General features: G+C 41.8%; 1 protein-coding gene and 1 long non-coding RNA gene across 6 annotated transcripts in view; one reads left to right on the top strand and one right to left on the bottom strand.

The window, feature by feature from the left end:
• PRKG1 (protein kinase cGMP-dependent 1) overlaps positions 1 to 24,528 on the top strand; it is a 1,352,400-nt gene that overhangs the window by 247,978 nt on the left and 1,079,894 nt on the right. The window contains exon 1 of one of the 4 annotated variants that reach the window (XM_089683125.1): positions 13,734 to 15,223. The exons of 2 other annotated variants lie outside the window; for them this stretch is intronic. In XM_089683125.1, coding sequence (XP_089539251.1) covers positions 14,916 to 15,223 — 308 coding nt within the window. In that variant the 5' untranslated portion in view covers positions 13,734 to 14,915. Of the gene's footprint in view, positions 1 to 13,733; positions 15,224 to 24,528 lie in introns of those variants that run through there. One more of the 4 variants, XM_089683126.1, reaches the window with a different exon arrangement.
• On the bottom strand, positions 5,093 to 15,339 carry LOC149457723 (uncharacterized). 2 transcript variants are annotated; one of them, XR_016313565.1, is made up of 3 exons: positions 13,124 to 15,339; positions 7,954 to 8,769; positions 5,093 to 6,879 (listed from the first exon to the last, which is right to left on the bottom strand). It is a non-coding gene; the product is annotated as an uncharacterized LOC149457723 (long non-coding RNA). The 2 variants fall into 2 exon arrangements; XR_016313564.1 differs by having other exon boundaries at positions 8,340 to 8,769.

Below are 24,528 nucleotides of genomic sequence, written 5' to 3'. Positions count from 1 at the left end.
TTCTTGGTCTCCTTGACCAAATCGAGCATTTATCTCTCACAGTGCTTTGGGCAGCCTCACTTCAAGGGGGGATATACACTTAACCTGGAGTTCAGATTTAACTAATGTATTTATTGGTACTTTTTTCTCATGGCCATTCTTTTTTTTTGCTACAGCTAATGAGAATAGGCATTGCATTGTTAGCAGATACATCAAACTTGAGAACAACAGATATTGCAGTAACATGCACAGGTATAATTATCACTCTTTTGGAAACATTATCTCAGTGGTTTGCCTTTGCAAGTTTAATTACAAGTAATTATCAAAATGTACAGAAAAGTGCATCATTTACAGTTGATCAGACTCTCAGAAGGAATCATACATACCCTGCCTTGCATAGCCACTGTGCACTGGGGAGCTAATTTACTAAAGTAGTAGACGCTGTTCACTTTGCAATGTGAATATTTGTAAATAAGGTAATCTTCAGTTAACTTTGAATATCCAATTATATGCTAAAAAAAATGTGTTTTTATTGAACTTCACACATAACTGACTATTCAAAGTGAACACAGTTTTACCTTATTCACAAACAATACTTTTTCCAAGTTGACACTCACTTTGCTGGTTGGACAGTCTCTACCCTTTTAATAACGCAACCTGCATACCTCTGTTGAACTTCCAGAACTTGTAAACCTTGCGTATCTCTTGAGTTTGAGCAAGAATAATTGTGAAATTGAGGAAAAATTAGTCAGTCAAGGATTAGACTGTATTGATGCCCATAGACAGTAGATGGCTGGATCAAGCAATGATTCAATGTGTCTACGGGACGCTTTTCAGCCTCAAATCAGTATTTTTGGGGATCCAGTTAGAAAAGATTGTCTGAGCACTATGATTTTCCCCAGTGGTGAAGTTGTTTCTGAACTCCTCTCCCTTATTTACCATTGCTCTAAACAGGAGTATTTGTGCTCCTGCTAGAAACCAGTCCAGGAGAGGTAAGATTCTTCATGTGTATCTGATCATTCCCTAATGTCTATGACTAGCTTTAGATACATCACATCACAGTTTTTGCATACATAGCAATCCCTTAATGTTGACTAGTGATGGGCCAAACACCCTCCTGTTCAGTTTGGGGCCGTTCGACTGCGAACTTTGAACAGAGGGAACAATTCACTGAGCGGTATCTTACCGCATCTGAGTATGAGATACCGCACTTCTACTAAAATACTGCATGAGTTATATTATTAAGTCATGTGGTATTTTAGTAGTGAAAACATTCTTTCATGTTTCAGCTGTCAGTGGGGTTTAAAAAAAAAATGGCGTGGGGTCCCCCCAAAATCCATACCAGATCCTTATCTGAGCATGCAGCCCGGCAGGTCAGGAGGGGGGGGGGACAAGAGGGCCCCCACTCCTGAACCATACCAGGCCACATGCCCTCAACATAGGGGGGTGCTTTGGGCAGGGGGCTTCCCCCTCCCCAAAGCACTTTGCCCCCATGTTGATGGGGACAAGGGCCTCTTCCCCACAATGGTGGCAGGTGGTTTTGGGGGTCTGCAGGTGGGGGGCCTATCACAATATGAAAGCCCCCTTTAACTACGGGGCCCCCAGATCCCGGCCCCACCTATGTGAATGAGTATGGGGTACATGATACCGCTACTCATTCACAAAAAAAAATGTAGTGCAAAAAATGAGAGAAGACAGTCTTTAGAAAATCCTTTATTAATAAACATTTAAAAAATGTCCCCCGAAGTAGATCCAACCTCAAGCACGATGCCTGCCGCCACTGCTGACCTGAAAAAAGGAAAAAAAACTGCTACGCTGTTGACGCTGGCACCCACCATCTGACAGCTGCGCCAAGATGACAGTTCTTAAATACTGTGATGATGTCACAAGGGGGCAGTGTCACCCCACCCCTTGTGACATCATCATGCGCTGTGATTGGCCAAAGCATTGCACTTGACATGTGGCTAGGTGCATTGCTTTGGCCAATAACAATGCACTGTCAGAGCGCAGTGCATTGTGGGGTGCGGCGGGGGAATAGTCTGTCGAATGTACTTTTTGTTTATGTGTTCACCGAACACACAAACTGCCGATGTTTAAGTTGAACTTATGTTCAACTCGAACATTATGCCCAACACTAATACTGACTATAAAGCAGTCATTCTCAATCAGGGTTCAGTTAAACTCTGGGATTCCTACAGAGGTTTCTAGGGGTTCTTTTATCTGTGGCTGATTGACCTCTAATTTGATGGCACCTGCATAGTTCCAAGTCAATACCACTTGGCAGGTTAGTTGCATAATCTTTTTAGGTGTCTGCAAGACTGCAATTACCAGGAAGAAACAGCTGGCCCCCTGATAACATGCAGTAGCATACTCCATGGTCTCCTAGGATGTGTGATGTGAGTATCCCAGGAGGCTGTGGGCAAGTGACACTTTATTCTTACCAAGGGAAAAACATATAACATGGGGAGAATTACCCATGAAAGGTAATAAAAAAAACCCAAAAAGCTAATTTTACTTTTGAGAGAGGAGGGTGGTAGGGATGGGTTGGTGGAAAGTGGCAAGGGATTGTTAATGCAATATGATTAGATGTGATGACTGTATTAGTTTTCTTTTTTTAGTCTTTTTTCCCCCTCTGTTTTTACCTGGTGATCTGGTCAGTAACACACCTCTTGTATTAGAGTGTCTCCACTCTGGAGAAATGAGCACAGGGGGCACCTTTGGATAGCAGCATTGTCAGTCTGGGGGGAGGGGAGTGGTACATGTACTAGCAAATTTAGATATACTAACAAAGTGAAATCAAACCCCAGCTCACACTTCATAAGCAGGTACAGCAGTTTTTATTTTAATTTTTGGGATAAAAGTTTAACATACATAAATAAAAGCTGATCATTTTACCCACTCCTGTGTTAAATGGTTTGTCTCATCCATGTAAACGGATACATTCTGCTGGAGAACTTGTTCTTTTGAAAAACAACACACTTACTAGCCAGATCACCAGATTAAAATAGAAGAAAGAATAAAGCTGGCCATACATGGGTTGAATTGCAAAATAATTTTCTTTCGAAAAATCGTTTCTAACAATTTTCGTTTGAATTTCACACCATTAGTGGGCCACAGAAACAGCCGATTTGTGAGCAACCATTGAAAACGAGTGAATTTCTAATCAATGAGAATTGTGTGAGAAATACAATCGAAAAAGAAGTGAGCGTGAGCTGTGACCTGGAAAGAAATGAAAATTCTTGGCGAAGAAAATTATTTTCTGTAGCAACATGAGGTGAAATGAAAGGCTTGGTTGGTTGAAGTTCGAAATCAATGGTGGCACCATCGGGGTACAAAACACACAAAATTTCAGATTTTCTAAAGAAAATTTGTTGGGAATTCAACCCATGTATGACCTGCATAAGCTTCCTTTTTACACGAGCAGTCCGATCTGTCCTCCTGTCCGTTTTTCATGTGGACCAAATCGGACCCTCCATTCTTCTCTATGGAGCGGTGGATGTGAGTGAACTTGTCTGTTTACACCCTCCTACATCCAATCCAATCTGATCTGCTAAAAACAAACAGAAAGGGATCAGTTACACTCCATCTGGGCGGTTTGGACTGGAGGGCAGTCGGGTGAAAATGGAAAGTCAGTCTGCTTTCATTTAACCGCCCATTCATATCCATTTTGTTTTTTTCTGGTTTAATTGCAGTTTAGACAGCAACACTTATATAGTGATAAGGCAGTCAGGGTATTGACTATTCCCTCCCTTTTTTGTATAGTTTTTGTGTTCGTATCCATGCTGCATAAGGGGAGTGGACATTGACCTGTCATCTCCCACTCCGCTCTGCTCAGTGCACAGATCCCCTGTGAAATCCGCCCCATGTGAAAGGGGCAACAAAAGAAAATCAATGCAGCAATCACATCTAAGAAATGATAAGCTGCAATAAATGTTTGCTTTTGGGTTTAATATCACTTTAAGGTGCGCTTTAGGAACTTGATATAAATGCTGCTTCTTTTGCACTCTGTATAACCATTAATAATATAATTTGCTCAGTGTCAGATGTAAAAATACTGCTGGAAATGAATTAACCAATCTACCATATGTAGACTTAGAAGACCTGTTATTGGAAACCTCCATGTGGTTTAAATCGAGGAAAGACAACATCTGTACATGTTTACAAAGCTTATTGATTGAGGAAAGTGCATTAACATACTTCTTCTGTTTGTCTTTGTAATGAAAGGAATAGAAGTTATCCTTATAATAAAAAAAAATGTTAAATAGTGCACTCTGTTGTGTTGTAGAATAGCCAAGGTGTTGCCTAATATGTGGTTTATTTTTGTTGGACAGAAGGTACTGCTCACAGTCAATAAAGATCAGAGAAAACAGAGGCTATGACAAGGTATGGAAAACAAGAGATACTGTACAAGATATGTCTGGGCTTCCTATAGCAAAAGTGACTAATTAACGGAACTAGACAACTGTACTGTATAAAGGTCTGGACTGTTGGATTTTCTAAGGGTCAGTCAGTATGTCTCCTTGCACATCCTTCATAGTGCAGAGGAGAGTTGGGGAACAGTGGTGCTTTTCATTCTCTGGAATGTGCTATGCACACAGTCCCTGCTGCTGCCTAGAAACTGATGTTTACCAACTTGTTCCCCATGGATGCCGCTTATAATATTAACAGATCAAAAAGAAGAATTTTTAGACGTGTGTTAAAAGGACACATATAAAGGCTTCTCTATGGATGTTCAGGAAAGGAAAAATAAATGTCTTAAACCCTTAAAAGGTTTTAGGATGTTAAAAAAGAGAAGTAGCAAGAACTCTGATGGTTTTACCTCTGTTTTCACATCTCAGGATATATTTTATTACTGTTATTATATCCCCGGACACCAATTACCTTTGAAATTGTAACCTCTTTTTTCTATGCTTTAAGAGCTATTTACAGATCTAGTGTAGAGTGAAAATTGCTCTGTTTATATTCAGCCTGTATGCATGCTGCACTGATTAAGTATTATGTTGACAGGGGCTTTCAAGAAGGTGCATTTTCTAGCTACAGTGCTCATGAGTACACCCCTTTTGAAAAGCAAGATTTTAATCAATAGCTCAATGAACACAAGGACAATTTCAAACATTTTGAAAAAACTGAGTTTTATAGGACATTTGTTTAGCTCATTACATGAAAGTAAGGTTATTAATATAACTTAGATTACAAAATCTTCAGTTTTACTCAAATTAGTTATGAAAAAATGAATACACCCCACAACAAAAACTACTACATTTTGTATTTTGTATGACCTCCATGGTTTGTAAGGACAGCACCAAGTCTTCTTTGCAGGGAATGAACAAGTTGGTGACATATTGGAATATGTATTTTTTTCCATTCTTCAAGAACGACCTCTTTTAGAGCCTGGATGTTGGATGGAGAGTGATGCTCAATTTGTCTCTTCCAAATTCCCTGTAGGTGTTCGTTTGGGTTCAGATCAGGAGACATACTTGGCCACTGAATCACTTTTACCCTGTTCTTCTTCAGAACTGCAACAGTGGCCTTAGATGTGTGTTTTGGATCATTGTCATGTTGGAAAGGTACACAACGACCAAGGGGAGTGATGGTACCAGGGGCAGACTGACCATTTGGAAACTCGGGCACTGCCCGAGGTCAGTAGGGGGCCCCATGAGATGCCCCTGGTACCTTTTTCATAGGCTTTTTTGAGTTTGGGCAAGGACACAGGGGCCCCATTATGCCCTATTGCCCGGGGGCCCCATGAGTTGTCAGTCCGCCCCTGGATGGTAGCATCTTCTTTTTCAATACAGAGCAGTACATCAGGGAATTCATGATACCGTTAATAAAATGCAGCTTCCCGATACCAGCAACACCTCATGCAGCCCCACAGAAGGACATTGCCACCACCATGTTTCACTGTAGGCACCATGCATTTTTCTTTGTACTCCTCACCTTTTTAAAGCCATCAGTTCCAAAAACATTTATCTTGGTCTCATCGCTCCAGGGTACAGAGTCCCAGTAGTCTTCTTTTTTTTCAGCAAGGACCCTGGTAAATTTTAGGTGGAATTTTTTGTGCATGGGCTTTAGAAGAGGCTTCCTTCATGGACGAAACCCATGTATGCCATTCCTCTGCAGTGTATGCTGTATTTTGTCACGGGAAACAATCACCTCAGTTTGGCTTTCTACTCCTTTAGCTAACTGCAGTGAACTTGCATGGCGATTTTCTTCAACCCTTCTCATCAGAAGATGCTCCTGTTGAGGTGTTAACCTCTGTGGATGCCCCAGACATCTCTGTGAGATGGTTGCAGTTCCGTCTTTGTTAAATTTTTGTATCACTTTTGCTACAGTACTCTGACTGATAAGAAAGCTGAAGGCTACAAGGAGATCAGCAAACCTTTACTTGTGTAAAGAAAATATTTTCTTTCTCAGACCTTTTGACATTTCTCTTCCATGTGGTACCATAGCTGACAGCATGAAATGGGAAGGTTTTTTTTCAAGTAATGCCCTTTTGTAATAAATTGTCTACTGGACACCTGTTTAATGAATAATTAGACTCACCTGTAGTTGAATTCTTGTTAATTAGGAATTTGTTGTCTAAAATGTAGCTTTGCTCTTAAGACTTTCATTGGGGAGTATTCATTTTTGCAACATGGTCTTGAAGGAATTTGTTAGGAAAAATATTTTTTTGTGTGTGCAAATTAACAAATCTTGTTTGCAATCAATGACCTGCATTTGTAGGAGTATTTTGTAGTATAGTGTCCCATAGAAAATCTTGATTCTGAAAGGAAAGTAAAGGTTTTCTGACAAATCTGTTGGGATGTATTCATTTCTACTGAGCAATGTGTGTAGGGTACAGGACTGGCATTTGGAAAAATGAGTGGCAAGCAAGCAACAAATCCTGGTCCCGTTTTAGTTCTGGAATACAAAAAGGACAATTGGAAGCTAACTAATTGCTACCTCAGCAGCAACAAGAATGTATTTCCTTTATATATGTTATCACAATGAATGCATAACTAAGCAAGGCACAAACTGTAAATGGTTATTTCAACTATTTGAGGTTGAATTATTAAAGGCAAATAGGCTGTTCAATTTGTAACAATTTTCCTTTAACTTAGTAAATTAGATGAAGCTCTGCTTACTTCCTTCATCCAATCTTGTGCAAGCGAAAGACATTTTCTTTTTATTTTCCTTACATATGATTGGGTATTCTTTGAGTGTCTCACTTAGCCAAAGAAAAATTCCTTTGCAAAGTAGACAGCCTATTTGTCTATAGTAAATCAACCCCGCTTGAGTCCAATGTATCACAGTCATAAATAGAAGATTGACTACAAATCTGCATTTTTTCAAAGCCAAACTCCATGAAATAGAAAAAAATCTACACTTGAAGTGACCCCCCCCCCCCCATGCAAGGGTTACCTGCTTATTATGTCTAGGGTCTACAGTATGGGAGCAGACAGTACTACTCAAGATCACATTTGTCTTCAGTGCTTCCTTCTATTATCAAAGCTTCTCAGCATCATTGCCCACAATCAGGGCTATTAACCCTGTACTGTACATGGAGGAGGCAGGATTGTGACTGCAGCTGGGGTTGACTTAAGAGGATGGGAAGACCAGCCATACTGTTGGTGGGACCCTGCTGGAGTGAAAACTAAATTAAAGCCGAACTTTACCCATAACAGCTTTATAAAAAATAATGTTCTTTAGCAAGAAACATACATTCAACGTTAATACTTCTGCTATTAAATTAGTGTGTGCTGTAAATTGCCTCCAGCATTGTTCCTGCTTCCTCTTGCTTGAAGCTGCCATTTTGCTGAAGCCAGAAACCCCTAAGCAGCAGTAAATATTTAGGCTGTCAGCAGATCAACTTTTAGTGGCTCTGATTTTCTGCACCAAAAAATAAAGAACAACAGAGCATGTACAGAGCAGGGTGAAACTGTGTTACTGGATTTTAAAGTAGGCATTTATTTTTAATGTTTTACACAGCTATACCTGCAAAAGGGGACAGCCTGAAGTGATCTAGCAGGTCTTTATTTTCTGACCAAAGTTCCACTTTAAGTACTTCTCCTTATTCCAGTACTCTTGTGATGCATTTACACCTGTGAATGCAACCCAGCTGTGATTATTATTATTATTACACAGCATTTATATAGTGCCAACAGTTTGCTCAGCACTGTACATTACAATGGGAGACAATTGGAATGCGAGAATCTCAGTGGGGGTTTCCATGATTAGCTGTGAGTAGACAGACCAATTTTAAACAATGGCAGGCTGCTGGCAGCTAATTGCACCCACTCGCATGTGATTACTCATGCAACAATCACATACAAGTGATTGGCTCTGGATGGAATGCACTCAAACGTAAACAATGCACTTACCTGAGATCTGATTCACACGTGCGGTTTCACAGGTAATTGACACAGTAGTTGTTCAGTGGTTCAGGCCAGGTTTACATCAGGTTCAGGACAGGTTTAGATCAGGTTCAGGTCAGGATTTTATCCTGTTCACAACTGATGATGTGTGGTTTACAAACGATTCCCATAAAAGTCAAAAGCCTGTAATCCGCACCTGAACCAGACCACACTGCTCAGAAATCGGACAAGACTCTTTTTCAATCCGCACTGCCAGTGCAATGGACATATGTGAACAGGCACCATAGGAAGCAATGTTATTTCACAGGTCATGCGGATCGGATGCAGTTCAAACCGCAGTACATTGTGGGATGCAATACAGTAGTATTTTCTGTTGTGCTTAGAGTTGGGTTTTAAATCTTGCTGCAGACCTCTGAACCACAAATGACACTCTATTCTAAATAAAAAAAAGAGTATAGAAAAGTGTGTAACAAGAATTGCAGAAACGATCAATATTGAACAAACTCAGAATCTAATGCACTGGGATTTTCAAAAAAGGGATCCCATGGTGCTTGTAATGAGGCTCATGTGTTTAAAGGAATGCAGACTTTATGCTTAAAGTGTTACTAAACCCGCAACAGTAAAATCAGTCTGTATATGCAGTAAAGCATGCTTGTTATACTCACTGTGCAAAGGGTTAATCCTCTGCATAGTGTAAAAAGGCTGTTTGATCCTGACGTCTGTGCTCCTCCTCTTGTTCAAATGTCCAGGCTGATAAAACAGGCTGAACCTGTAGCCCTTCTGCACATGCTCAGTTTAGAATGTATTGCTAGAGAGGTTGTTTTTTTGGGGGGGAGAATGCATGTGATCAGCGCAGGGCCAATCAACACTATCCAGACAGAGGTCAGGGGTTCTGCATCCTCCTAGAGCAGAATGAAAACTCCTCCTACAAGCTTTAACCAGTGCTCAGCTGAAGTCACAACACTGCTGATGAGAAAGGGTATTTAGCAGTTTATATTTACTAAGCTAATTGCATTTCCATGGTGTTTGTACTGTGGGAGACCAAATATAATGAATGCAGGGTCCTGGGTTTAGTAACACTTTAAGGATTGGAACCAAGAACTTATATATAGTTACCTTGCCCTTCTGAGAATGTTTCTGACTTTTTTACTCTGTTGTTCCTTCAAAGGCAACTGCACTGTAAAAAGAGATTAGAGGTATACCAAGTACCATGTGGTATTTGTGGTCCTTGGCCGCTATGTGGCGCCATTCTTGTGCTGTCTATGGCCAATGCATGAATGACATACATCTGCATCTCTCCAGTCTGCCCTCTGCTCTGTCCTCAGGCAAGTCAGGTCACACTTCTCATGAGCAGATGTGAAGTGAACCCAGCTCAGGTTCTATGCAATGAATTCCATCAGGTCCTTGTAACTAAAAGCTGCTGTGCATTGTGGAATCCAGGCTCCCAGGCAGTCAGTCTATTTCTGGCCCCTCTTGTTCTCTGCAGTCTCTGCCTGTGTGCGCAGAGCAACCTGTAGGGAAGCTGCACAAGGCACTCCATAAACGGACTCTAGAGTGAAGCTGATCATCCAGCAACCAGGGGGTTAATGGAAACACGTCCCCGCTAAAGGGAGTGCTTAACCCTGTCATTGCCACAATCACCCCCTGCAGAGCAGGAATGATAAATGGGAGATGACAGCAGGGGAGGGGGGTTGTCCTAATACAATCCTTCCAGCTTGTCGTACAGTAACGGATATTAAGGCTGTCCTAGGGGCTGATCTGTACAGAAATAACTCACAGCCAGTTAGGATGCATAGCAAGAAGAGTGAACCGAAATCTGGGGACAATCCCATTCCTCCAATACAAACTGACCCAGATTATTGGTTTATGCTGTCCCAGGTCACTAAATAGAACATATATGTCTCAACAATGTAACAGTCATTGCATACAAGCACTTAGTACAGTGACAGGCTCCCATCTGCTCATAGAAAAGCGGCCGTGCTCTACCTATTCCCTGCAGTGACAGTTGTGCAGCCCTCATTATGGATGAAAGACCTTAGTTCATTTATGAATAGTATAGGTATGGATAGAAGACGAGCATGAGGCATGTTGTTATTCTAGATAGATAGAAGACCCCAGTACTTTGTAGGGCTCCCATCCGCTATTAGAAACGATCCTGTTGTACCTATCCCCTGCAGTGACAGTTGCGGAGCCCTCATTATGGATGAAAGACCTTAGTACATTTATAGATAGTACCGTTTTTGGATAGAAGAGCTTAGTACACTGTCGGGCTCCCATCAGCTTTTAGAAACGATCCTGTTGTACCTATCTCCTGCAGTGACAGTTGAGCAACCCTTATTATGAATAGAAGATCGTAATACATTTATGGCAAGTACAGTTATGGATAGAAGAACTTAGTACATTTATGGATAGTACAGGTATGGTTGGAAAACCCTAGTACTTTTTAGGACTCCCATCTGCTGCTATACGTTATCTTGCTGTACCTATCCCCTACAGTGACAGTTGTGCAGCCCTTATTATGGATAGAAGACCTTAGTACATTTATGGATATGGATAGAAGACCCTAGTACTTTGTAGGGCTCCTATCTGCTACTTTACGTTATCCTGCTGTACCTATCCTCTGCAGTGACAGTTGTGCAGCCCTCATTATGGATAGAAGACCTTAGTACATTTATGGATAGAAAAGATTAGCACATTTATGGATATGGATGGACGTCCCTAATACTTTGTAGAGCTCCCATCTATTATACGCAATCCTGATTTACCTATCCCCTGCAGTGACAGTTGTGCAGCCCTCATTATGGACAGAAGACCTTAGTGCATTTATAGATAGTACAGGTATGGATAGAAGACCTTAGTACGTTGTCGGGCTCCCATCTGCTATTAGAAACGATCCTGCTGTACCTATTTCCTACAGTGACAGTTGTGCATCCCTATTATGATTAGAAGATCTTAATACATTTATGGCTAGTACAGGTGTGGATAAAATACCTTAGTACATTTATGGATAGTACAAGTATAGATAGAAGAGCTTAGTACTTTGTTGGGCTCCCATCTGCTACTATAAGCTATCCAGCTGTACCCATCCCCTGCAGTGACAGTTGTGCAGCGCTCATTATGGATAGTACAGTTATGGATAGAATACCTTAGTACAGCTATGGATATGGATAGAAGACCCTAATACTTTGTAGGGCTCCCATCTGCTATGATAAGCTATCCTGCTGTACCTATCCCCTGCAGTGACAGTTGTGCAGACCTCATTATGGATAGAAGATCTTAGTACATTTATGGATATGGATATGGATAGAAGACCCTGGTACTTTGTCCAGCTCCCATCTGCTATCATAAGCTATCCTGCTATACCTATCCTCTGCAGTGACAGTTGTGCAGCCTCATTATGGATAGAAGATCTTAATACATTTATGGCTAGTACAGTTATGGATAGAAAACCTTAGTACATTTATGGATATGGATAGAAGACCCTAATACTTTTAGGACTCCCATCTGCACCTATCCCCGGCAGTGACAGTTGTGCAGCCCTCATTATGGATAGAAGATCCTAACACATTTATGCATAGTACAGTTATGGACAGAAGACTTTAGACATGCTCTGGTCTACTGTTAGACTTGGTCCTGCTGTACCTATACCCTGCAGTGAGAACTGTGCAGCCCTCTCTATGGAAAAAAGAGCTTAGCACATTGTCGTGCTCCTATCTGCCCATAGAAAAGCCGATCCTGCTGTAGCTAATACCTGCAGTGATAGTTGTGCAGCGCTCATTATGGATAGAAGATCTTAGTACATTTATGGATAGTACAGTTATTGATAGAAGACCTTAGTACATCTATGGATATGGATTGAAGACCCTCATACTTTGTAGGGCTCCCATCTGCTATGATAAGCTATCCTGCTGTACCTATCCCCTGCAGTGACAGTTGTGCAGACCTCATTATGGATAGAAGACCTTAGTACATTTATGGATAGTACAGTTATGGATAGAAGATCTTAGTACATTTATAGATATGGATAGAAGACCCTGGTACTTTGTCCGGCTCCCATCTGCTATCATAAGCTATCCTGCTATACCTATCCTCTGCAGTGACAGTTGTGCAGCCTCATTATGGATAGAAGATCTTAATAGATTTATGGCTAGTACAGTTATGGATAGAAGACCTTAGTACATCTATAGATATGGATAGAAGACCCTAATTCTTTGTAGGGCTCCAATCTGCTATGATAAGCTATCCTGCTGTACCTATCCCCTGCAGTGACAGTTGTGCAGACCTCATTATGGATAGAAGACCTTAGTACATTTATGGATAGTACAGTTATGGATAGAAGGCCTTAGTACATTTATGGATATGGATAGAAGACCCTAGTACTTTTAGGACTCCCATCTGCCACGATAAGCTATCCTGCTGTACCTATCCTCTGCAGTGACAGTTGTGTAGCCCTCATTATGGATAGAAGACCTTAGTACGTTTATGGATAGTACAGTTATCAGTAGAATATCTCAGTACTTTGTCGGGCTTCCATCTGCTATTAGAAACGATCCTGCTGCACCTATCCCTGGCAGTGACAGTTGTGCAGCCCTCATTATGGATAGAAGATCCTAATACATTTATGCATAGTACAGTTATGGACAGAACATGCTCCGGTCTGCTGTTAGACTTGGTCCTGCTGTACCTATACCCTGCAGTGAGAGTTGTGCAGACCTCTTTATGGAAAAAAGAGCTTAGCACATTGTCGTGCTCCTATCTGCCCATAGAAAAGCCAATCCTGCTGTAGATACCTGCAGTGACAGTTGTGCAACCCTCATTAAAGACAGTGAAGTGACATGCTCCGATCTGCCCGTAGAAAAGCGATCCTTCCTGCTGTAGATAGTACCTGCAGTGACAGTTGTGCAACCCTCATTATAGACGGTGAAGTGAAATGCTCCGATCTGCCCGTAGAAAAGCGATCCTTCCTGCTGTAGATAGTCCCTGCAGTGACAGTTGTGCAACCCTCATTATAGACAGTGAAGTGACATGCTCCGATCGGCTAATACAAAAGCAATCCTGCTTCAGGTATTCCCTACAATGACAGCTGTGCATCCCTCATTATGAATGGAAGATCTTAGTCCAATGACATGCACCGATCTGCTATTAAAAGCGGCCCTGCTCTACCTGTTCCCTGCAGTGGCAGTTGTGCAACCCTCATTGTCAATGTTTGTCAACAAGGTGCCAGATAGTGCACAGTTTCCGATCAGGAGTCGCATATCAGTGATACATTAGTATAGTCAGTCAGTGGTGGAGACCCTAGGATAAGCCGATGCACTGATCCCCCTATGTGATGGCTGCAGGATCATAGTGAAGTGTTATGCCATGACAGCAGAGAGCTCAGCGCAGTGGAGGGGATGCCTGCACTCCCGAGCACAGAGGAGCTGCTCTGCACAAGCTGTGTGTTGCTGCCTCTGTACCTCTTTCCTTTCCTCAGCTTCCCATCGCAGATCGAAATCCCCCTCCACTCCAGCTAATCCCAGTCTTTTCTGACAGAGGGAGGGATTTTTTCTTCTTCTTCTAGTTAGAGATCATGCATGCAAATGCTCCCTGGTTCGCCTGTGACTCTAGTAATCAAATGCCAGCCACTTATCCTGGTGGCCAGCTGCAGTAGCGACAAAAAAGAGGACCTGTTCAGAATCTGGGACTTTCCTGGACCTCCAGGTGGTGGATCTGTGTGCCCTTTCCCAGGGGCACAGGGGAATTTCCTTGGCGATCTGTTGACAGTTAGGAAAAGGTGGATCTTCTTCAGCATCTGACAGCATCAGGGACCTCCTATTTGGATCTAAGTAGTGGGAAGACCTCTGAAGACTGCTGCGACGTTGAGTCACTCCAACAAAAGGGAACTGGGGAACCTGCTGCTCAGGATTTTAATGCACGACAGACCCGAAGACCAACCTTTGTGGGAGAGAGGGAGCTTGATCAAAAAACCTGAAAGGGGTAGGAACCTTCTGCAGGGGACCAACGGAGCTTCTGGGTCTCAGCACGTTGGAGCTGGATCAAGAATCCTGAAGGGGGACCTCCTGGTTGGATCAGTGGAGCCTCGGGGTCTCAGCACGTTGGAGCTGGATCAAGAATCCTGAAGGGGGACCTTCTGTTGGGGATCTTCTGGTGGGGACCGGCGGAGCTTCAGGGTCTCAGCACATTGGAGCTGGATCGATAATCCTGAAGGGGACCTTCTGGTGGGGATCTTCTGGTGGGGACAAGTGGAGCCTCGGGGTCTTAGCACATTGGAGCTGGATCAAGAATCCTGAAGGGGGGATTTTTGGTGGGGATCTTCTGCTGGGAGGTTCAGGGTCTTAACAAGTTGGAGTTGGCTCAAGAATCCTGAAAGGGCATCTTCTGGTGGGGACCATCTGGTGGGGACCAGCGGAGCCTCAGGGTCTCAGCAAGCTGTAGGCGATTAGGGCATACAAGGGAGGACCAGGACCTGTTGTCCAAAGTTGGAGAAAGTCGGAAGCGGTCTGTTTTGCATTGGGGAGGGTTGGATTGACCGAGAAGACGACGAAGGGAGAAGGGAAGGCAGCAGGAGCCCCTGCCGGGAATATGGGCACTTTGCGGGACTTGCAGTATGCTTTGCAGGAGAAGATAGAGGAGCTGAGGCAGAGGGATGCCCTGATAGACGAGCTGGAGCTGGAGTTAGACCAGAAAGACGAGCTCATCCAGAGATTGCAGAATGAACTGGATAAGTATCGTTCTGTGATCAAGCCGGCCACCCAACAGGCTCATAAACAAACTTCCAACACCTTGGGGGAACAGAGGACCAAGAGGCAGGCTATATCAGCTGAGCCAACTGCTTTTGACATCCAGGATCTCAGCCATGTCACTCTTCCTTTCTACCCCAAGAGCCCACAGTAAGCGCCTTGTGTCCTTGTAGCATCCTGTGTGTGCTAGTTCAGTGCTTCTCTGTATTGTCTGTCCATCCACCTGTGTATAGACGACCTACTGCACCTTCTGCTTTCCATTTCTGTCCTCATCCTCTGCAGTTCTGTCTAACTAACACTTCTGTATGGGCTGTTGTGCACATTTATTCCCCCAAAAATCCACAGTAACTGCACCCATCTATATGTTGTTGTCAGATGCCCAGGTATGTGGAACTACATCATTTCTATGTTTAAAAAACTTATCTGTGCTGCTGCTTTTTTATGCAGAGGTTTAACTTTGCATGGGGGGTTATATTCAATGTTCAATATTTTGATGCATGCTTTTCTATGTTGGGACTGTTTGCAAGTTTCTAGGTACTTTGAAGTTGTGTGAGTCATGGTAACCCTCAGGGAAGGAACAAGGTAGCATGTGGACTATAAATGAAGATTGACATTTAAGTTCACTGCAACTAAGAAGTTTGCAACTAAAATATGTAACAGTGATACCTTGTTAGTATTGGCAGACAGTAACCAACTGTTTGAATTATAAAGGAATAAAAAGTGAAATCTCTTTGCTAAAGAGGCACTTGTTAGGTAGACCAAATCTCCTAAAGAATGGCGTTTGAAAGTGAAAGCGTATCGAAACCCAAAAACAAAAATTTTATATATTGCCACGTACCAGTCCTTACATGTGGTGACTGCATTCATTTTCTTCTATATTTTTTTTTTTTACTTTATTTTCACCCAGTGACCCAGCAAGTAACATATATGGGGGAGATTTACTAAAACTGGAACACTCAGAATCTGGGGTGGCTGTGCATGGTAGCCAATCAGTTTCTAACTTCAGCTTGTTCAAATAGGCTTTGACAATTAAACTTGGAAGCTGTTTGGCTTCTGTGCAGAATTGCACCAGATTTCACACTCTCCAGCTTTAGTAAATAACCCCATATGGGCAGCATAGTGGCTAAATGGTTAGCACTTCTGCCTGGCAGTATTAGGGTCCTTGGTTTGAATCCCAAACATGGCACCACCTTCCTGGAGTTTGTATGTTCTCCCTTCGCATGTGTGGCTTTAGTCCAGATATTACAGCTTCCTCCCACACTCCAAAGACGCTGGTAGGTGAATTGGCTCCTGTCTAAATTGGCCCTAGTATGTGTATCTATGAATGTGAGTTAGGGTCCTTAGATTGTACGTCCCTTGAGGGTTAGGGACTGATGTGAATGTATCATATATATGTAAAGCGCTGTATAAATTGGTGGCACTATAGAAGTAACAGAAATAAACAAATAAATATCCATCAAAGAGTGAATACACACACTCCTATATTCTGTAAATGGGGGAGCAACATATCGACCATTGGACAGCAGCACTGATAACCTGTGGAGCCGGTAGTGTCAGCTGGACTAGTAGGTTTAGATACACTATACAGTACATAAGTGATTAACAGATTAAAGCCTAACTCCAGCTAACACTTTTTAAGCAGTTACAGAAATAGTTTTCTTCCCATTTTGGGATAAATGTTTTATTATAGGAATATAAGCTGACCATTGTAAAACCCCTCTGGAAGTGTTAAATGATTTGTCTCAAACCTGAAACCGCTACTTTTGCTGGTACAGCTAGGTCTGGTAAAGAAAGTTCAAAATTAAGACATATTGGGAGGATCAAGTGGAGAGAATAAACGAAAACAGAATTTAGTAACAAAATTAATGCAGCCACCACATCTAGGGAATAGTAAGCTTCAATATCTTAAAATGTCTTTGGGTTCAAGCCTTTTATGCCGTTATGGAGATTGGTTTTAGATATATTCCCCACAGCAAGTTGGTGGGAATTCTGCAAGCTAGACTCTGGAACTTTGGGTGATGTTCAGCTTTACAATCATGCTTTCATGCAGTGTATTTGTTTCCAAAGTTTTCAGAGTTTAAGTAAGGACATTTGTTTTCAAAGTTTTTGTAAGGATTTACTATATATATATATATATATATATATATATACACACACAATATATATACTGTTACTGCATACGTTTATAAACCTAAAATTATTCCATATAGCCAAGACATCAAAGAAAATTAGTTAATCCACATCTCCCCCATGGCTTGGTTATTCAAAACATCAAGCGCCTTGTTCCCAAATCATCCCAAACACACTGTTTTCATCTCCCCACACATAATATATGGAGATGAGTCAGAGGGGAGTGAAAAACGATTCACTGCGTTGATTTTATACATGCCTCTTATTTACATATTCCCTTTATTCTGATTACCATAATCAGTTCTGTTTGCCTTTGAGCTTGATGTATTTGGAGTAACTTTAAATTAAACATTATTATCCAGTTTACCACAACAGAGTAATATGACCGGCAAAAACTAAACAGGTCTCCAGATCAGTAATAGAAGGAAGTATTCTGCACCCAAAGCAATGGGGTTCAGTTGGTCCAAACAGGGTCTTTCAACTTTTACAAGTAATACGGTGATGGTTGCAACTAAAAGGTGAAAGTGCATGTGGTTTAAACATTCCCTTAACAATGGACTTGATGGTCCCACTTTGGTTACAAAGTTTCTTTGCATAAGTGGAAAGTTTAGAAATCTCCTTTTAATGTTATTTATTTATTTTTTAACAGGCTGTAGCTACCTTTTGAATCAGTAGGCAGCAGGGGCGGACTGACAACTCATGGGGCCCCCGGGCAATAGAGGATCATGGGGCCCCTGTGTCCTTGCCCAAACTCAAAAAAGCCTATGAAAAAGGTACCAGGGGCATCTCATGCGGGGCCCCTACTAACCCCGGGCCCTCGGGCAGTGCCCGAGTTTCCAAATGGTCAGTCCGCCCCTGGTAAGCAGTATTACAAGCTCCAGTAGGCAGGCATGCTGGGTACATGTTTATGGCTGTTTCACTCACTCTGGGATGGCATGTGGTGTGAGTTCTTTGGGATTGCTACATGGTCCTGTGCAGTGCAATTTTGAAGCCCTTTTATGTGAATGGGTTGGAATTGCACCAGAACATGAAAAAAGTAGTGCATGCACTGCTTTCAAAAAACACAGCACAATAAATTGCATGGTACTGTGGTACCATGTGATTTGGTGCCGCAAACGCCCTGCTATTGGAGTGTCGGTAACATTACGTAAGCACCTGCAGCAGATCACAAAGGCAATGTGTTTTGTGCAGGAAACGCACACGGAACGCACCTTTCCCAAATTATGTTCTGGTGTGAACTGGCCCTAAAGGTCTACAATTTCCTTATATTTTATTCTTTAACCTCTTCACGCCGGCGCCACCCAACCCTTTAAGGGGTTTCTGACGCTGGGATGTGGGGTTTTAGGGTCATGTGACCACCATGAGTCACTGTCAAGGTCCCAATCGCAAGGAGAGATAGGGACCTTTCTGTGAGACAAAGACATATGTGCTAGGAGTGCACAGGGCACGCACTCTCAGCACCTACAGTCATGGCCGAAATTGTTGGCACCCTTGATATTTTTCCTGAAAATCAAGTATTTCACACAAAAAAGGTATTGCATTAACACATGTTTTGCTATACACATGTTTATTCCCTTTGTATGTATTGGAACAAATATAAAACAGAGGCAGAAAAGCAAATATGACATAATGTCACACAAAACCCCAAAAATGGGCTGGACAAAAGTATTGGCACCCTTAACTTAATATTTGGTTGCACACCCTTTGGAAAACATAACTGAAATCAGTCGCTTCCTATAACCATCAATAAGCTTCTGACACCTCTCACCCGGAATTTTGGACCACTCTTCCTTTGCAAACAGCTCCAGGTCTCTCTTATTGGAAGGACACCTTTTCCCAACAGCAATTTTAAGATCTCTCCACAGGTGTTCAATGGGATTTAGATCTGGGCTCATTGCTGGCCACTTCAGAACTCTCCAGCGCTTCTTTGCCATCCATTTCTGAGTGCTTTTTGACGTATGTTTGGGGTCATTGTCCTGCTGGAAGACCCAGGATCTTGGACGCAAACCCAGCTTTCTGACACTGGGCCCTACAGTGCGACCCAAAATCCTTTGGTAATCCTCAGATTTCATGATGCCTTGCACACAGTCAAGGCACCCAGTGCCAGAGGCAGCAAAACAACCCCAAAACATCATTGAACCTCCACCATATTTTACCGTAGGTACTGTGTTTTGTTCTTTGTAGGCCTCATTCCGTTTTCGGTAAACAGTAGAATGATGTGCTTTACCGAAAAGCTCTATCTTGGTCTCATCTGTCCACAAGACGTTTTCCCAGAAGGCTTTTGGCTTACTCAAGTACATTTTGGCAAACTGTAGTCTTGCTTTTTTATGTCTCTGTGTCAGCAGTGGGGTCCTCCTGGGTCTCCTGCCATAGCGTTTCATTTCATTTAAATGTCGACGGATAGTTCGCGCTGACACTGATGCTCCCTGAGCCTGCAGGACAGCTTGAATGTCTTTGGAACATGTTTGGGGCTGCTTATCCACCATCCGGACTATTCTGCGTTGCAATCTTTCATCAATTTTCCTCATCCGTCCACGACCAGGGAGATTAGCTACAGTGCCATGGGTTGCAAACTTCTTGATAATGTTGCGCACTGTGGACAAAGGCAAATCTAGTTCTCTGGAGATGGACTTGTAACCTTGAGATTGTTGATATTTTGCCACAATTTTGGTTCTCAGGTCCTCAGACAGTTCTCGTCTCCTCTTTCTGTTGTCCATGCTTAGTGTGGCACAGACAGACACACAATGCAAAGGTTAAGTGAACGTCTCTCCTTTTTATCTGCTTTCAGGTGTGATTTCTATATTGCCCACACCTGTTACTTGCCCCAGGTGAGTTTACAGGAGCATCACATGCTTGTAACATTCTTATTTATCCGCAGTTGTGAAAGGGTGCCAATACTTTTGTCCAGCCCATTTTTGGAGGTTTGTGTGACATTATGTCGAATTTGCTTTCTTTCCTCCCTTTTTTTGTTTTGTCCCAATACACACAAAGGGAATAAACATGTGTATAGCAAAACATGTGTTAATGCAATACGTTTCGTGAGAAATACATGATTTCCTGGAGAAATATCAAGGGTGCCAACAATTTCGGCCATGACTGTATATGTTTTCAAATGGTATGCAAAAATGCAGCCGCTCAGCGTCAAGGCCCAGCGGCCGAGAGGCCGCATATATGCGTGGGGTCATCGTCAAGGGGTTAAACACTGGGCTGTTTGGCTTGGGGTCTGCAGAATATCAGACATATAGGAGTTAATTTAAAGACAAATAGACTGTTTCCTTTGCAATGTAAGTTGCAAGTGGATTTTCCCTAGAGTTTAGTGAATGTGGTAAAATTTCACTTTGCAAAGAATACCTAATCACATGTATGTAAAATGTAAACAAAAAACAGCATTTTTGCTTGCACCTGATTGAATTAAAGTCAGCAGAGCTAAAGGAGAAGTATTGCCAAAGCTTTAGGCCCTGATTCTCCTATGGACCACAGGAATGCACTTAATTCTGCACTGCTATGTCCTGTTTTCAGCTAAAGCCCGCTGTCGGCTGACATCACTCAGCTGGTCCAGGCTCTGGATCGATTCCAACTTTACAGTCGGGATCCACAAAGGTGCCTTGACCGGCAGCTGGCTCAGTCTCTCAGTAAGCCACTGAAAGCCTGAGCCATCAGCTCCAACCCCTTCCACAGCCCAGTACTCCAGTGAGTGCTAGAGGGGCAGAGCAGAGAGCTGAGACTGACAGTGACCGCTGTTTGCTCACTGAAGGCTGAGAACTGAGTGATCAGCGGTCCTTGATCTCCCAGTTCTCAGTCTTAGAAGCAGCGGGGGACAGATGCAGCATGAGATCGATGCTGCATCCACCTAGGTAAGTATAACTGCTTTTTTTTAAAAAAAAAACCCATACTTCTCTGTTATCCTCATTCACTAAGCTCTGGGGGAAATTCTTGTGCAAAATGCAACTTCCCATGAAAAGTAAACAGTCTATTTGCCTTTAGAAAGTCAACCCCTTAGTGTGTTATAGGAGTAATCACATCCTGTGAGGTGACAGCAAACTGGAAAACTGTCAGGAGACACTGAATAATGTAGTAATAACAAATTTCTTTGGGTCAATTTACTGAAAAGCATCAGTTTTATGCCAGGAGAAAAATGTACTGCTTAAAATATGCAGTCAGGTAAAAAATAACTGAAAATTTGAGACTAACCTAATATCTGGTTGGGAGTCTGAAGTAAAAGCAAGCTATCTGATCTGTTTTTAAACACAGCTTTTTCGTTAGTCAGCCCCATGTCACACATCAAGTATAATACATCCAAGCACTGGATAATCAGTTGAGCAAGATTCTTCGGGTTAACCAAGGACACGTGTTAGTAGCTTGTGGTTTTTAAGTATTTGTTCAGCTGTAACTGCAATTGTTATTATAAAGGCATATTAAACATGGATTTTACTAAATGGTAATAATAAAACAAACTCCAAAGACAGCTAAGATCTCCATCCACCATTTAGTGTAGAAGAATATTCTATAAATACACATACAATCACCTCCTACTTGCTAAATTCCCATTTCATGTCTTCACACTATTAAAATTCACACTTTGATCTATTAGAAGGAACACATGGCATTCTGAAAATAGGAGCATTTGCTATCAGTATGCTGTCAACAGCAAACTGGAGAATCACTTCCCAGCATGTTAACAGGTAGCAGACTGCAGATTTTAGCTCACTGTGCAAGCAGAGGATACCTGAATTGATCCCAAAAGACTCATTTTCAATAAATACGACAAACCGCAGTCTCAAAAAGCAAAACCTCAGTATTGTCAGGCGGTGGATAGAACAAACCTGTACACGTTGAAATTTGGAGCATTCAACATTTGATACAATCCAGTTCATCAGTTTTCTATATACTCAGCCACTGCTGAATGCAGTTTATGTAATCACAGCGTGGGTTAGCTGAATACATTCTCTAGAGAGGGTGATAAAATCCTTTAGAATTAAGCTTGAACAGCAGGGACAGTTTATACAATCCATGGGGATTGCCAATGTCAATCACTGAAACAATGTTAAGCACAATCACTTTCTCTCATGCCTTTATCAGTTTTGGCAGTGCATCTTATGCTTTAAAAGACCTAGAGCAGTCCCAGGATATATTGCATAAACATTTTACCTATACAAACCCACCATTTAAATATTGGTGGCAATGCAACTTAGAGAAGCGTATGCGTGCAATGCATATATATACACTTTGTGATGCATGATAAATGAAATGCATTATTTATGTTGTACATTAATATGTGGAAAAAGAAGTTTGCCTTGTGTTTACATTAGTACTAAATATTAACATTCAGTGTAAGTACCTGCACTGTCAGAGTTAATACTGCTAAATCCTCTATACTTTCCATCATTTTGCAGCAATCTGTGTATACCCTTTAAATTATGCAGACAGATAGTCCCATTTTACACAATAATTGTGTTGTGTGCAATCCCCTGGTGGGAATAGTGGTCAAAAACAATATATATGCTCTTATTGTTGCTGTTAGCTGCTTCTGAGGCATGACCATATTTTGCTCTGTCTAGCGATGGAGGTTATGCCTGGTTCCCTAGCAACAGGAGGGTAACATCGGAATGTTGTGCTGTCAGGCATGGAACAATGATATTCCTATACAGGGCTCCTCTCTATTCTATGCCAGGTCTATCTTTCCCCTATCAGCTGTTTTGTCTCTTCTTTTTGACTCATCCGTCTGCTTTTTGTTCCACGTTTTTGTGTCAGATGAACCTTGCATTCTATTCTACTGCCCTTTCATTCTGCTTTAATCTTTCCAGTCACATCAACCTCTCACAGTTCTATTATACGCTGTTTGATTACCTGTACGTGCTACTGTATTCCTATGGATCCTTCTCCCTTCATAACATGTCACACTTGCCAGTTTACACTATAGTGAGTACCTTTTTTTCTACTATTAAAGCATAACGTCACTTTTTGACAAGTTTGATAATATAAGCAATATAACACATTTATTAGGTTTCTTTTATTTATTATTGTATTTATTTTATTATTATACGATAAATAATAAAATGCATAGTTTTCATTACAGTCTGATGTGCTCAGAAAAGGCCCCAAAAATATCTGTCCTGTCCACTGACCAATGTTGAAATATTGCTCGTTGCAAAGGAACTCAAGTAATGTTTGAAAACTGTTAATAGCCACAGTCGATAATGGAAGAGCCTGTTCAGACAAAAATAAAGACCAAACCATTTCCAGCAGCCTAACTCAACCTTTTTGTTACAATGGAGACCCTTGAAAAAGCTTTGGGGTCCCAAGGAGTCCCCTCTTAAAATTATATCTACAATTAATTTTACATTCACCTGATGAAGGTTGTAAAGAGTTTTATATAAAAGAATAAAGAATGGGATGTACCCAATGACCCTATCCACCCCCATGCAGTTTATATAACAGATTTATCATCGGTTATGATCTGAACAAAAAATACATGGAAAAGTGTTCTGACCACTTTCTTTCATTGTCAGTTTTAGACAAGAGAACAGTCTGCCATTGCTCTCTCTAAGAGACCCCTAGCAACCTCTAAAGGAACTCCAAGATTCCAGGAAACACTAGCATAGAAAGTCTGGATAGTGTAATTATTATACTACCCCAATTTTAATAATAAGAGGCTTTCATGGTCAGTGTAGGCAAGAGGTCAACATGCCACTGCTCACACCTCATGGAACCTCTAGCAATCTCTAAAGCAACACTGGTTTATAAAGGCTGGATCAAGCTGATTATTAGACTACCCAAGAGGTCAATATGCCAATGCTTGCTCCTCTAGGATCCCCTAGCAGCCTCTAAAGTAGTCCCCAATTTCCTCTGATCATTGCTTGAGAAACGCTTGACAATGTTAATTATTATTCTACCCCAACTGGACAGTGTCTATTTTGATAATAAGATGCAAAATGCTTGTATACTGTTTTCATATAAAACAGCCAAAACCATGTTGCACACTTAATGGTATTCAAGTAGTAAAATATTGAGCATAATTGGAACTCTAAGGTGGAATCTTTAAAGATTCCAGCCAGCTCTTTAGGTTATGGTGCATTGTGTGAAGCAGCCAGTACTGTGTCAGCAATCAGTGAAGAATCAATGATAGATGAGGAGCAACAAAGATCACACTTATTTAGCACCTGTAGGATTACATAGAAGAAGTCATGGCTTGTTTAGGTTAGATGCATTTCCAAATATCGCAAAATGCATTAACAATAGGAAATACTTCATTTGCAATCAGACCTGTTGTGAACAATACTTTGGCTTGCGATATGTTGAGAAATTGGCCAGCATGGTGCATTTTT

The sequence above is a fragment of the Staurois parvus genome, unplaced genomic scaffold, assembly GCF_062004578.1.
Source record: "Staurois parvus isolate SC_StPar_1 unplaced genomic scaffold, SC_StPar_1.0 ptg000303l, whole genome shotgun sequence".
In the NCBI taxonomy this organism is placed as follows: domain Eukaryota; kingdom Metazoa; phylum Chordata; class Amphibia; order Anura; family Ranidae; genus Staurois; species Staurois parvus.
Note: the sequence above shows the minus strand (reverse complement) of the source record. Positions and strands in the feature narration are given on the sequence as shown.